General features: G+C 38.5%; 2 protein-coding genes across 2 annotated transcripts in view; one reads left to right on the plus strand and one right to left on the minus strand.

Annotated features, from left to right (window-relative positions):
• Nucleotides 1–15,271, minus strand: part of LOC126810559 (uncharacterized) — a 19,625-nt gene continuing 4,354 nt past the window's right edge. Inside the window, exons 2-10 of the mRNA XM_050535728.2 lie at nucleotides 11,319–12,047; nucleotides 9,349–9,664; nucleotides 8,129–8,239; nucleotides 5,672–5,863; nucleotides 4,472–4,732; nucleotides 3,196–3,440; nucleotides 1,574–1,698; nucleotides 1,195–1,255; nucleotides 1–712 (exon numbers count right to left, since the gene is read on the minus strand). Coding sequence (XP_050391685.1) covers nucleotides 614–712; nucleotides 1,195–1,255; nucleotides 1,574–1,698; nucleotides 3,196–3,440; nucleotides 4,472–4,732; nucleotides 5,672–5,863; nucleotides 8,129–8,239; nucleotides 9,349–9,664; nucleotides 11,319–12,044 — 2,136 coding nt within the window. The 5' untranslated portion in view covers nucleotides 12,045–12,047 and the 3' untranslated portion in view covers nucleotides 1–613. The remainder of the gene's footprint in view (nucleotides 713–1,194; nucleotides 1,256–1,573; nucleotides 1,699–3,195; nucleotides 3,441–4,471; nucleotides 4,733–5,671; nucleotides 5,864–8,128; nucleotides 8,240–9,348; nucleotides 9,665–11,318; nucleotides 12,048–15,271) is intronic.
• Nucleotides 10,683–15,271, plus strand: part of LOC126814130 (uncharacterized) — a 22,172-nt gene continuing 17,583 nt past the window's right edge. The window contains exon 1 of the mRNA XM_050539271.2: nucleotides 10,683–10,758. The gene's annotated coding sequence lies outside the window, so the exon portion shown is untranslated. The remainder of the gene's footprint in view (nucleotides 10,759–15,271) is intronic.

Below are 15,271 nucleotides of genomic sequence, written 5' to 3' on the forward strand. Positions count from 1 at the left end.
GACCCTCCGTCCTGCATCACTGACAAGGGGAAACCACACCGGAAAATCTGGATGAACTTTCTCGGCCAATGCAGGGATCGAACACCCGACCTCCAGGCTAGCGAGCCAGCGTCTTACCCACTTAGCCACGTGATCCCCAAAAAGAATGAACGATGTTCGACCCCTGCATTGGCCGAGAAAGTTCATCCAGATTTTCCGGCGTGGTCCCCCCTTGTCAGTGATGCAGGTCGGAGGGCCTGACAGGGAAAGCTGTCTAGTCGTTCGGATGGCACGAAAAACCGGGGTCCTGTGTACACATTGGCGTACACGTAAAAGATACCTTGGCAGTTGGAATTCGATATGAGAGTAGGCCGCAGTGCCGCTGTCCGGGTAAAATTTCCCCCATAGCACACTGTATGGCGTATGCCCGTCTTCATTAGCCCAGTTCGGAGCAGAACATTAGGACGTTAAACCCTATTTCATTTAAATTTACCGTTTACATGCGACGGCTCCCAGATAAAAAGCGTTAAGGCATGAAAGAGGGGCATAGTTAAGGAGGAACGTGGGCACTAGTTTCATTTTGTAAAATTAAGTATTGCGCTGTTCGATGACGTATCCGGGGACGCATATGATCCTAGGGTAATTCATCCATGGCAGCGTCAAACTTGGCTAAATCTGTCAGAGATTTCAAATTTAAATCATTCTCTAATTTCCGGAAATATAAATCTGGTGCCTGAAATGAATAAAAACGCGTGGTTATAATAAAACAGGGGATTATAATAAAACACGTGGTTATAATAAAAACCACGTGGTTATAATAAAAACACGTAGGAATAATGAAACACGTGGTTATGATAAAAAAAAAATACGTGGTTATGATAAAAACACGTGGTTATGATAAAAACACGTGGTTATGATAAAAACATGTGGTTATGATAAAAACACGTGGTTATAATAAAAACACGTGGGTATATGTGCCGCTTTAGGTATATAAACAAATGAACAGGTGGTTGTAATGCAAATGGCAAGGAATTCGCCAAGACGGTCACAATTAAAGTAACGCTAAGCTAGCTGATTATTACAACCATTATAGGCATGTCATTTTACGAGCATGTCTGGGTTGTCACATGATCGTCGAAAATCAAAATGGCTGTTATAGCCTTGTTTATCAAAAATGGCCTACAAGGGATCCAAAGTTGACTATCTAATACTCACCATGTGTTGTAGCTTACGTAGAAATGCCAACTCTATGCCAGTTAATTCTTCAATTCTTGATCTATAAAAACCGTTTTAACATTATAGTAAGCCTACTATTAGACATTATCCAATATATATATATATATATAAATTAATAACGTCATGATATATTATTTTATATAACGACTAGGTATAAAATACTGACGTCATAATACTATTTATATAAGGACTAGGTATAAAATATTGACGTCATAATAGTTTATAATATTAAGACTAGGTATAAAATATTGAAGCTAAACGGGACTTACCCTAGTCTACTGTCTTAGTAAAAAGATTAACTGACATTAAAAAGAAATGGGCCAAGAACGGAATCTTGTGGAACACCAGTAAAACTTACCCCGATAGTTTATGAGTAGATAACCATTGTTTTATTTGGTCATTAGTCCACGATCTGATGACTGTGTTTGAAGATAGGGAACGTCTTGTAGAATAAACCACATCTTGGTGTACTTGTACTAATGCCTATAAATATAAAATTATATATAATGGGGTTTAACGTCCACTTGACCAAAACTAGGTCAAATTGGGACTAACATGGTTCAATTTTATTTACATAATTCGATTGCGCGTAGGGTCTTTAGCCGGTGAAAATCCAATAGGTATTGTTGGTCGTCATGGTAAAAAAAACGGTTTAGAAAGGCTATTTTGAGTCGTCATATTAATAAAAAAGAAAGGGTCTAGAATGGATATGGTGGGTCGTCAAGGTAATAAAACAGCAAGGAAAGGGCATGGTGAGTCGTCATGGTAATAAAACAGTCTAGAAAGGGTGTGGTGAGTCATCATGGTAATAAAACGGTCTACAAGGGTGGGGTGAGTCGTCATGGTAATAAAACAGTCTAGAAAGGGTGTGGTGAGTCATCATGGTAATAAAACGGTCTACAAGGGTGGGGTGAGTCGTCATGGTAATAAAACAGCCTAGAAAGGGTGTGGTGAGTCATCATGGTAACTGAATGAGCTGTGATAGACCTACAGGTGTAGGAAAGCGAATTCGAGGATCGAACACACAACCGAACAAATGACAAACCAAAGATCCATTCCTCAGAATGTCAGCCAAAAATCATTTTCTTAATTCATATCTAGTGGAAGACTTGGAACTTAAATTTTGGCCCAATTCTGACTCAACGCCGTTACCGTTTGTTCCTACGATTCAATCCGTAGTAAAGTTGTTATGGCCTCCGCAGGTTGTTGATGTTTTCGTGTCGGTAAATCTCCAAGCTATAATCGGTTGAAAAATCACATTTTAGCCACATTAGGTTGCGTCAAAACATCCTGTCAAACCAGTCATTTGTTATCATTGCGTCTCAGTATATACCAAATACAGATCTATATTTTGTTTCGTTTTTTATACTTTCGGATTGCTACACCACATAAAGATTTGACCAGTTGTGGTTGGAGGTCGCGTCAGGGGTCATAGGAGTGGCTCTCGACCCTATGCCGTCTGACATTTCATTAACCAATCAGCGTTGATGTTACCCACAGTTCCGTGCTGACCGTGCACCTCACGCCAAAAACTCACCGTAACACACCATTTCATTGGCTAATCCCTCACATCAACAAGGACGCAGTTATATAACAACTCTTTTAGGTCCTAGTGTAGTAAAGACAAGTAAAACGAAATTTTGAACTATAAAAAACGAAACGAAATAGGATCTGTGTTTTAATCAGATAGGGTACATACAGATGTCAATTCCGTTTTAGTGAGAGAGAGAGAGAGAGAGAGAGAGAGAGAGAGAGAGAGAGAAATGGGGTTTAACGTCCACTCGACACAAACTAGGTCATTTCGGGACTAACATATGGTTTAATTTTATTTACATAATTCGCTTGCGCATAGGGGTCTTTAGCAGTGGGAGGAAACCAGAGGCGCCGGAGAAAACCCGCGAGGTTGGATAGGCGACCCTACTCCTTGCCACGTACAACCGGGGATTCGAAACCACACCATTCCTTTTTTGTATTACTTACCTTATTATGTTTATCTAAAACATTGGTCGCCGTCGACGCTGTGGTGGTTGAATCCAGTTGACTGTTCACCTTGATTTTAATATCTTTCAATAACCCACCAACTCTTGATTGAAAGGAATATTTTCCGCTAAAATCGTAGAATAGTTTAGCTCCGAGAATTAAACCCAGCCAGCCATCAGGTTGATAGCCACGTTCTAGTATTAGTGGTATAATCTTCTTACGTCTTTGATGCGCATATTCTCCTTCTGTTTATATAGAATAAATGAATGAATGAAAGAATACATGAATGGATGGATGAATGAATGAATTAATGAATGAAAGAATTGATGAATGAATAAACGAATGGATGGATGAATTGATGAATGAATGAATGAGTTGATGAATGAATGAATGAATAAATGAATGAATGAGTTAATGAATGAATGAATGAATGAATGCAGTTTAACGTTCATTCGACACATACCAAGTCATTTCGGGACTAACATATGGTTCAGTTCCGTTTCAATAATTCGCTTGCGGTCTTTAGCTGTGGGAGGGAAAATTAGGGCCCACAGAAAACCCGCGAGGTTGGACTGGCGACCCTACTCCATGTTACGTATAAGCGGGGAATCGAAACCACGCCACTTGTTCTGTGACGGACCTTATGGTCTAATAATTCGCTTGGGAACATTAGGGCCCACAGAAAACCCACGAGGTTAGGTGGCGACCCAACTCCATGTTACGTATAAGCGGGGAATCGAAACCAGGCCACTTGTTCTGTGACGGACCTTAGGGTTTAACAGGCACGCGCTAAACCATTCGCCCGTCCCTCATGAACGAATGCATCCCAAACTTTGGCTGCCCTCTACAGTTAGCTCCGCCTGAAAACTGGTATTCTCGAGGTATGAAGTAGATGCATCGCTGTGTGCAGTATGGAACGAATGTGTACATTTTCTACTAGATACGCCCAATAATGTACACCAAATAGACCAGACCTTTGCGTCACGTGGTTCATTGAGGATCGCCCTGGCTCACTGACCAGGAGGTCCCGGACTCAATCCCGGTGTTGGTCGAGAAAGCGTCTAATCGTTCGGATGGGGGGAAAACTGAGGTCCAGTTTTTACGTTGTGCATGTAACAGAAGCCCGACAGTTGGAATTTGACGAAGAATGAACGGTAGCGCCTATGTTATCTCATAACACACAGCGTATACCAGTCGTCATTTGCGCAATTAGTACGAAACAACAGGGCGGAAAATTTCCATTTCATTTCCGTGGCTACCATGTTTTCTATCTTACCTGCTCGACAGTTTGGGCTGTCTTTATATTTCCTCGACATACAGATTAAAACCACTTCCGCCTGTTCAATAGCCTCCGCCATTGCTTGTAGCGTTGATCCTTCCATGTCATCAATGTCCATCCATACTTTATAACCATGACGACGTAACTCATCACGTACTTTAATTAACACATCCTGATTGGCCCATTGATAACTAATCATCACGTGCCCTTTTTCTTCATCATCGTTTTCTGCTTTATCAATTGTGGAAAGTCTTTCACCTAAAAAAGTTAATCATTATGGCAAACAATAGAGAGAGAGGGGAAATGAATGAATGAAATAGTTTTATGGCACGTCAGTTCCAACCGGGATAGAGGGACAGAGGAAAGGGGGAATAATTGAATGAAATAGAGTTTTATGGCACGTCAGCTCCAATAATATAGTGAATAATATGAGACAAGAGAAAGAAAGAGAGAAATGGGGTTCAACGTCCACTCCACACAAACTAGGTCATTTCGGGACTAACATATGGTTCAATTTTATTTTCATAATTCGCTTGCGCGTAAGGGTCTTTATCAGTGGGAGGAAACCGGAGGACCCGGAGAAAGCCCTCGAAGTTGGAATATGAGACAAACTATATGGTGAATGTGAGACAAACTATATGGTGGAAAGTATGAGACAAACTATATGTCGAATATTATGAGACAAACTAAATGCAATCACATAAAGTATTTATTTAACATATGGTACGTTTATCAATATTAACGATTAATTTTATAAAATTGGGTGTCACGACATTAGTTGTGTAACTGGATCTATTTTATTGGCACAATTAATTTTTTCAAAAGCAGTAGCTATAAGTAGGGAGAGAAATGGGGTTTAACGTCCACTCGACACAAACTCGGTCATTTCGGGACTAACAAAATAATACGGTTAATTTTTATTTCAATAATTCGCTTGCATATAGGGTTCTTTAGCTGTGGGGGTAAATCGGGGGACCCGGAGAAACCCCATGAGGTTGGACAGGCGATTATACTCCTTGGCACGTACAAGCGGGGAATCGAAACCACGCCACTTGACTCAATGGCTGACCTAATGATATAACGCGCACGCGTTAAACCAATCAGCCAACGAGAAAGTCAAACGAATGTGTGTGAGAAAGTTTATTAAACGACCGCTTCCACCGAAATGATACCACAGACAATGGTCAAAAGACTTACCAATAGCTTCATATTCCTTTGATTGTAAAAGTTTGAGTCTTAAGGTCCATAAAATACCGGAACACGTGGCCTTGACCTCTGTCTCACCAGTTCTATTTTCATCGTCAATATACTGAATCAACCCGGGTTCATCTATAATCCTATCCTGGTTATTCTCATTAAACGATAAAACCCACAACGCCTTTAAACTCTCTGGAAATAAATAAGGCAGTGGCAGTGGATATTTAACCGTATACGGCACATTACTTTATTTACTATTTTGCCGTACGCTTCCGTTTAACATGCGCAGTTCTCTGATACCTGGACTTACCAGTTTTCACTTTGGCGTCTGACATTAACCCATAACCCAAATCCAAATCCTAATAATAACCCAAATCCTAACCCAACAGTTCTATTCGTTCTTTGTCTAACATTGCTACTTTTTCCGTTTCTTATAAAGGAACGAAATAGCCATACTTGAATTTCTCTGATACCTGGACTTAGCCGTTTTCACTTTGGCGTCTGACATTAACCCATAACCCTAATCCTAACCCTAATAATAACCCCTAACCCTAATCCTAACCCAACAGTTCTATTCGTTCTTTGTCTAACATTGCTACTTTTTAAGTTTCTTATAAAGGAAGGAAATAGCCATACTTGAATTTCTATGGTAGAAACTGGAGAATTATTTTTAAAAGAAAATAAGATAATAAATGTAAATTGTAGAAAAGCATTTAGAATATTATTCTATTTTGGTCGAGGGCGCATTTCTGCGGATTTTGGTTTTAATTTAAGTACTAAGACTGTCAGTGGTTTATGTTTTTCCCGTAAAATCGTGCTTCTGCGCCGAAACGATGTACGGTAAAATAGTGGAAGTAGATACTTTGCCGTATACGGTTAAATATCCACTTCGAATAAATAAAAAGAAATAATAATGACTTTATTTTCTGAGGGAACATATTTAGAACATGAGTTCTAATTTTCAACATGTCCCTCCTACTCTATAAAACTAGCAACTACACAGTAATAATATTTACAAAGTGCGTATATATATCATATTATATAAGCTTATAATAAAGAAATATCAAACAAACAAGAAAGAAAGAAAAAAAAGGCAAATAAACATACATTCAGAGGACAACAGTAATTAACAAGGGTTCAAAGATTTAACGTGTTTTACTAACTCCTTTTTGAAGATAAAACTTGAAGACGCATGTTTCACAGTTTGAGGTAGTGAATTCCAGAATACAGAGGCGGTATATTGGAATGTTCTTGTCATTGCCCTTTTCTTACTTTTTGGAATTGCTAATTTAAGTTGACTTTCTGATCTCAACGGGGTTTAACGTCCTACTGTTCAGCTCCGACTGGGAAAATGAAGACGGGCCATACAGTGTACTATGAGGGAAATTTATATCCGGACAGCGGCTCCGCGGCCTGCTCTTATATAGAATTCCAACTGTCAAGGATTCTTTTACGTGCAAGCCAATGTCTATACGGAGAGACAGACAGAGAGAGAGAGAGAGAGAGAGATAGAGATGGTGTTTAACGTCCACTCGACACAAACTAGGTCATTTCGGGACTAACATATGGTTCAATTTTATTTCCATAATTCGCTTGCGCGTAGGGGTCTTTAGCAGTGGGAGGAAACCGGAGGACCCGGAGAAAACCCATGAGGTTGGACATGCGACCCTACTCCTTGTCACCTACAAGCGGGGAATCGAAACCCCGCCAGTTGACTCAATGACAGACTTTATGATACAGCGCGCATGTGCTAACCATTCAGCCCCCCCCCCCATGTGTATACGGGATCTCGGTTTTTCGTCACTATTCAAACGGCTATACGTTATGCTTTGCCCAGCCCTCTGTCCAACACCACTGACAAGTAGAGATCACGCCGGAAAAATCCCGATGAACACAGGGATCGAACACGGAACTTCTTGGTTAGCTAGCCTGCACTTTACTCACTGAGCCAGAGTGGCTCCTCACTATACTTATCAAATCTATATCGTGGCTCAGTGAGTATGCCCAAGCCTCTTGCCCTCCAACCAGAAGATTCCGGGTTCGGTCACATATTGGTCAAAACAGTTCACCAGGATTTTTTTCCCCCGTGGTGTTCCCTTGTCAGTTGTGTAGGATGAAGGCGAAGGGCCTGACAAGAAAAATGTATAGTCGTTTGGATGGGACAAGAAACCAATGTTGGCCTGAATGTAAATGAACCATTGACAGATGGAATTCGATGTAAATGGGTGGAAAAGCAGCTATCCGCGAAAAATGTCGCCAACAGCACACAACTAGTTTTGTTTTTAAAATGGTTTCTCGCACCGGGAGAAGGGGTGGGGGTGGGGGGTCCGACTCAGGGGCCTACCAATATAATTCTACGACAGATTTGAGAACGAACCTTATATCTAGAAACTCATTGATAATGTATTTCGAGGGGGAGGGTGTGGGAGAGCTTCAGATATATGATGAGTTACCTACCCTTCTTTTCCTCTAAATCTGTGGATTTGGCAAGTTTTATTAAAGATGGCAGACAGCCTTGATCAACCAGCAACTTCTTGTTGTCGTCATTCCTAGCCAGTCTACCAATACCTAAAAAATATGAAACAACCAAAATGACGTTTTTTTTAAAATCAAGATCATTAACACGCGTTAACCATGCATATAACGCCACATAAGACGGAGAAAAACGATGCGTAAACGAGGATAATAGTTACGGAAGACACTAATACGTTGTATAACGTCACTTAAAAGGGGGTAAAATGTCTCGTAAGACGAGGCATGGCATCACTTAAGACGGGATATAGCGTCACTTAAGACGGGGTATAACGTCACTTAAGACGGGGTAAAGCGTTGTGCAAGACGGGGTATAACGTCACTTAAGACGGGTAAAACGTCGTGCAAGACGGGGTATAACGTCTCTTAAGACGGGATATAGCGTCACTTAAGACGGGGTATAACGTCACTTAAGAAGGGGTAAAGCGTTGTGCAAGACGGGGTAAAACGTCACTTAAGACGGGTAAAAACGTCGTGCAAGACGGGGTATAACGTCACTTAAGACGGGGTATAGCGTCACTTAAGACGGGGTAAAGCGTCATGCAAGACGGGGTATAACGTCACTTAAGACGGGGTATAATCACTCGGCAAACCTCGGCAGATTCGGGTACCCTACATCTAACCTCGGCTGTATGATAGTAATTGATATGTACCTACGCCCATACATTTGCGATGCGGCTACCGGTTTACTTTAACAGGAAAACGTGCAGCTTTTACAAAAAAGTCCCAAAATGGCGTTTTTTGTCGAGTGTATATAACTAAACGAGCAGAGATATTGCCTCAAGGATGCTGGTTTGATATAATTCCCTGGTAATTCCCCAAACCCAATGCCAAACTTGACCTTTGTTGATATAATACACTCTCCACAGAAATCTCCATGGGCGCAGTCATTTTTCATCCGGGACCTTTAAAATAGTTCCAATATGGCGGAATTCGTCATACAGCCGATATTAGATGCGTAGAATCTGTCGAGGTTTGCCGAATGGGGGTATATTGTCTCGTAAGACGGGGTATAGCGTCACTTAAGACGGGGTATAACGTCACTTAAGACGGGCAAAACGTCGTGTAAGACGGGGTATAACGTCCCTTAAGACGGGGTATAACGTCATGTTCATTTGTTTACTGTAAATAAAGACAAAATGTACCTTTCACCAGTTCAAGTGAAGACCATATTACACCCTTTCCGTCTGCCTCTCTGTGACCTTCGCTGTTGATAGTTTGTTCAAATAGCTTCAACAAAGACGTTATAACGGATATGTTAGTGGCGATATAATGCGCCTCGTCATCCTTCATCAAATCAGCTATAGCCAACAGAGAAACAAGTTTAATCGTATCGTTGTTAAACGATAAATAATTTTTTAAAACTTTGACGATGTTGAGTTGTTGTAATAAGGGTATGTTAACATGTGTCATTGATACGTTGTGAATCACCATCAGAATCCTAGTTATTACACTGTCTCTCTGTAAATAAATAAATTTAAAAAATACATTTAAAAAAATTGATTTAAAAAATACAACTAAAAAAATACATTCAAAAAATACATTTAAAAAATACATTTAAAAAATACATTTAAAAAATACATTTAAAAAAATAAATAAATTTTAAATGAATAAATGTAAAAAAAAAAAGGTTTTTACGAAATCAATAATTTAAAATTAAGAAAAAATAAATGTAAAAAAAGAAGAAAATTTAAAAAAAAAATGTAAAAAGAAGAAAATTTAAAATATAAATAAATAGATTTGAAAAATAAATTAAATAAATAGACAAATAAAGGATAGGCACTAATCATTAATTAATAGGTAGCATAAGACAGAATTGTGCTTCTTCACAGTCTGCCAAGATAGATTAGACCTAGTTCAGCAATCTGTTTCACAGAGAATTACGAGTCTCGTATAATATCTCTGTCATAGATGACTGCCTTAACACGTACGTGCTGTCACAGCACGCGGTGTGAATCATTGGCTCAATGGCGCGTGCATTGTTTACATAAGACATAACTGCTTCGGAGAGAATGCTGCATTTTAGTCAATTTAATACCCATTTACACTAAATCGGAAATAATTTTTACCTACAAATACGTCAAACGCCTTTATTTATTTTTCCAATATATACAAAAAATGTTTTAGAATTTAATTTGTCGCAGGAAAAAAGTTAATATTTCTAGCTCATTAAGCCGCATCAATGTCATCCTTATCAGTGATTGTCGCGGCCAAGCAAATATTCACTGCGGATCAGTGTGCTAGTTTAAGAACTCGGCCATATAAGATGAAACGAAATTTAGGTAAGCCTGGGAGAAAAAAAAATGAAATCTTTGAAAAGTTGAGAATCTTCAGTGATTTATTGCTTTGCCTAGCTTAATTACAATAATTTACAATCAAATTCTTTCAAAAATCCCAATTTGTTCGCACCAGGCTTACCTAAATTTCGTTTCACCTTATATGGCCGAGTTCTTAAATTTGTGCGTTACCCTTTCAATGATGTCCGCCAAGTCAGTTAGAAGACGGAGACGTATTTTTTAACAGCGTGTTATGTCGCTCATACTGACTGTAGCCAGGTAAGCAAGGTCTTATTTTCTCCCTAAGATGTTCATTTATATTGTTCAGGCGTTCACAGGGACTGACACGCGACCGGTTAGCAGTAAAAAGTTGCCCAGTAAAATTGACTGGGAAGCGATTAGATTTTCGACAAGGATCCAATAGGACAGTCCCTGAACGTAGAGGTCGAGTGTAAAATGAGACCTACGTTCAGAGCTGAACTAGATTAGACCAAATCTGAGACTGTCTGCCAAGATAGATTAGACCAAATCGGGGACCAGTCTGCCAAGTTAGATTATACCAAAATCTGACACAAATCTGCCAAGTTAGATTATAGCAAAGCTAAGACTCGTCTGCCAAGTTAAATTATACCAAAACCTGAGACTCATCTGCCAAGTTACATTATACCAAAATAAATGGTCCGAGTGATATTTTGCGTAGGTCCCAGTGGTCTATGAATTGGTCCGAGTGGTCATGGTCCGAGTGGTCTATGAATTGGTCCGAGTTGTCTGGATACCGTTAGATTAGACCAAATCTGAGACCAATCTCCCGGCTAAACGATATAAATAGACATACTCACGCCTAATGACGTCACATACGGGCTATTCTCTTTATTTTTATCAATAAATTCATAGAGAAACTCGTTAAATCCCGGCACAGCGCAAATATCAACAGTACAGTCTCTAGAGTGGTCGGACAGGCACACCATAGTTAACGAACCAGCGTACAGTATACAAGACATATCATTCGAATCTTTCTCGCTTATCATCGCTTCACATATAACTGGTATTATCTGGCCATGGCAGTGGATGTAGTCACAAACTGCCGTTCGATGTTTTGTCATCCATGTGTGGCTGAAGTTGGCGTCCGCGCTGATGTAAATTTCGTTAGTTTTTTCTATAACCGACATCAAGATCGTTTTATTTTGTTCATCTTTTTCTAGTGAAGACAACAACTGGTTAATCTCGGATTTATACGCTTTAAATGTTCGTTTGTGTCGCTCTTCGTGACTCTCGTTTTGGTCGACCACATCTACTTTTCGGTCTTGATCATCCATGTCTCGTTTGGATCCCGTTTTTTGAACACTTGTTTTAAGATTTTGTCTTCCAATTGTGGCGTCAACTGTGTTATCCAACGTGATAGTGTTATTGATAGCGTTCTCACTGACTACATTTATCTGACTAACTGCCGTGGGATGATTGTTGTCTCGTTGTTTGACAGGGTTTTTTCCGTTTATGTGACGATTACTAGGATGTCTCGACGAATCTCTAAACGCTAGTTTTCTCTGTGAAGCAGACGAGCCCATTTCCTAGAAAGTAAAAAAACGGAAGTGTTTTAAACCCGTAATTATGATTATTCAATTTAATTGAATTCAAGGTCATGTTTAATTGAAACAAAGGTCATAATTAGAACGATATGTCCATCACCACTTAAAAACTAGCCCAACTTTCAGTATATTTTCAGTTTATTCATTTACTGTCTGATTCATCGTAAATTTTAAACGGATTTCTTCGATTATGAACAAACTACTTAACGTTGGTTATTATAAACTTACCTGTGTGTTTGTAATGAACTCCCGTTCGATAAAATCCATTGCACAACTAATTATCACAACGATGAAAACAAGTTCTCTCTTGAAAAATTGAAATATCACAAACTTTTCCCAGAGAAAAATACCAATATGGAAGATGGTTACGTCACTCTGCGGAAGATATCATTTCGTATTAGGGGTGACAGCATAGGAAATTCAAGTACAATTACGACAAGAATCCATGACCACTCGGACCAAAGATCACTCGGTTCAAGACCAGTCGGACCAAGTGATAGACCACTCAGCCCAAACAAATAGACTACTCGGACCATACAAAAAGACTATTCGGACCCAACAGAAAGACGACTCGGACCAATAATAAAATGTTGTTTTAATAAATTGATAATTGCGTTTGTTTTAATATAATTACTCGAACCAATAATAAAGTGTTATTTTAATAAATTGATAATTGTGTTTATTTTAATATGACTACTCGAACCAATAATAAAGTGTTATTTGAATAAATTGATAATTGTGTGTGTTTTAATATGACTACTCGAACTAATAATAACGTGTTGTTTGAATAAATTGATAATTGTATTCCAAATCGCAAAATATCGAGAACCACACTTGTAGTCACGTTTAAAAAGGGGCATATAAACGTCCAGTCTTCGTATTATTATGTGCTGTTTATATTAACGCATCAAGGGCGGATAACGTGAAAACGTGTCTCCACCCCCCCCCCCCATATATAGTAACCCAGGGGTTAGTGGGGTAGAACGGAATGAAACCACTGGGGATACCGCGAATGTGGAAAAAGTAAAATTAGGCTATTAGACAAGAACAGTATACCCGTATATGTAGAAACTGTCAAAAGTCTGGACATACTGAGTCTCATTGCAAGAGTAAAGAAAAATTAGATTGATATTTATTTTTGGCACCATTATTAATTAATTTTAAAACTAATCGTTGATTTATTTACGTACACAAAATTGAACCAAACAACTCTAAATATAAGAATTCCGTATAAGAATTATTTGCTTCTTTGTATTGTGATTTAATAATAAATAAATAGCATATTGTCTAGCCTTATAATATAATTTAATTGGTCCGACTGGTCTTGTTTTGGTCCGACTGGTCTTAGTCCGAGTAGTCTTTGGTCCGAGTGGTCTGGATACCTACGACAATTGGCATTGAGTTTGAGCGTTCGCACACATAACTACCCGCATTCCTGTATTTAGTTACCGTCTTTTACATTCTAGTAAAATCTCTGCAAATTTTATAGCTTTACTTTTTGAAATATTTTGTTCTAATTATTTGATTAGCGACTCGGATGGGATTACTTACTTTTGAACACGCATGCCGCACAAACACAACTATACATTCGTTTTACGGGCTTTATCACACTTCGGTCAAAACTGTCGAATCGAGAATTAATGTTCCGCTTCTTACGGGGTCATACGGGCTTAGTAGCATTATATACCCACCCGGGCACCCAATACGGCAATAGACACGCTGAGGGCTGCCGCAACACGCTTAAAGATGTTACTGAAGCGGTTATTATTCGATCGAAAGAATGCGTATAAAATTAAAAATACACTCAGAGAATTCGGAGGTAAGCTTCATGATCCTTGTTAAATTATTTATAACATAAAGAAGATAGGATATTTATAGTTTATTTATGACTTTATTTTTACGAGTATCCGTGCAATCAGTGATATTTTAATTGTGAAGAAAATTTGATAGACTGGCGATCAATGGTTTCCATATAAATCTCCTATGTAATTGCCTTCAATTGATATTTTTCGTCGCCCAAACCCATATACGATTAAAATGATCGCGCTGTCAAACTATCTTTCAATGTTAACCAACCCCCGCAACAGGTATATTGGATTCGACCAATACGTCACGAAGACATTGTTGACATCGACTCTGTCGAAATTACAAGTAAATTTTCAAATTTTTCAAGAGAGACATTGTTCTCATCGTTGTGATAATTAGTTGTGCAATGGATTTTATCGAACGGGAGTTCATTACAAACACACAGGTAAGTTTATAATAACCAAAGTTAAGTAGTTTGTTCATAATCGAAGAAATCCGTTTAAAATTTACGATGAATCAGACAGTAAGCTTTTAATTGATTATAAGTTTACTTAGCCCTTAAAGTTACAATTTCATATTTTCTAAGAAAGTCAAAACATAATTATTTCTATGTCTTTTGCTCAATAGGTTGTCACTATTATACGGTCATAGGTTATCTCTCTCACACTTAAAAATCATTTACACCGGAAATAATAACACAATTACCTCCCTTGTTTTCCTATTCCCCACCATGGAATAACTATCTTCAAACGTTTGAATTTGAAGCTGAAAATGATATTTTTGCCAATTTCTCAACTGGCAATAGTGAATTATAGGATTAATAGGATTATTCTTTAACAAGGTAGGACTGTTTATAGATACCATCTATTTTAGGGCTTTATTTTAATACATTTTAAAAATATAACTTAACAATATGTAATTGTAACTTAACATGTTTTAGACTTTTGAAAAAAATATATTTTGATATACTTTTACATGTTTTTTAATATTTTTTATTTTACTGATAAACTTTTACATGTCTTTTATTACACTCAACAGATTCCAGTACCCTACATCTAATCTCGGCTAATCTCGCCATTAGACCTACTTTCAAGTTCCCGGATTACAATGGCGTTGTCCCTGACGACCAATAACGTCACTGATGACGACGTATTTGAAGAATGTTTTATCTTACAAAATTTTCAAAGTTTGAAGCTGTTTTTCTTTCAAGTTTATCCGATTTTCTTTAGACAAGGACAAATTTGCACTGAAAATTCTACACAATTTTGAGAATTTCTTTCTAAACGCGGGCAAGTTTCCCTTATAAGTAAACCGGTGCCGCATCGCAAATGTATATGCGTAGGTACATATCACTTACTGGCATACAGCCGAGGCTAGATGTAGGGTACCGGAATCTGCCG

This window comes from Patella vulgata, chromosome 1, assembly GCF_932274485.2.
Source record: "Patella vulgata chromosome 1, xgPatVulg1.2, whole genome shotgun sequence".
NCBI lineage: Eukaryota > Metazoa > Mollusca > Gastropoda > Patellidae > Patella > Patella vulgata.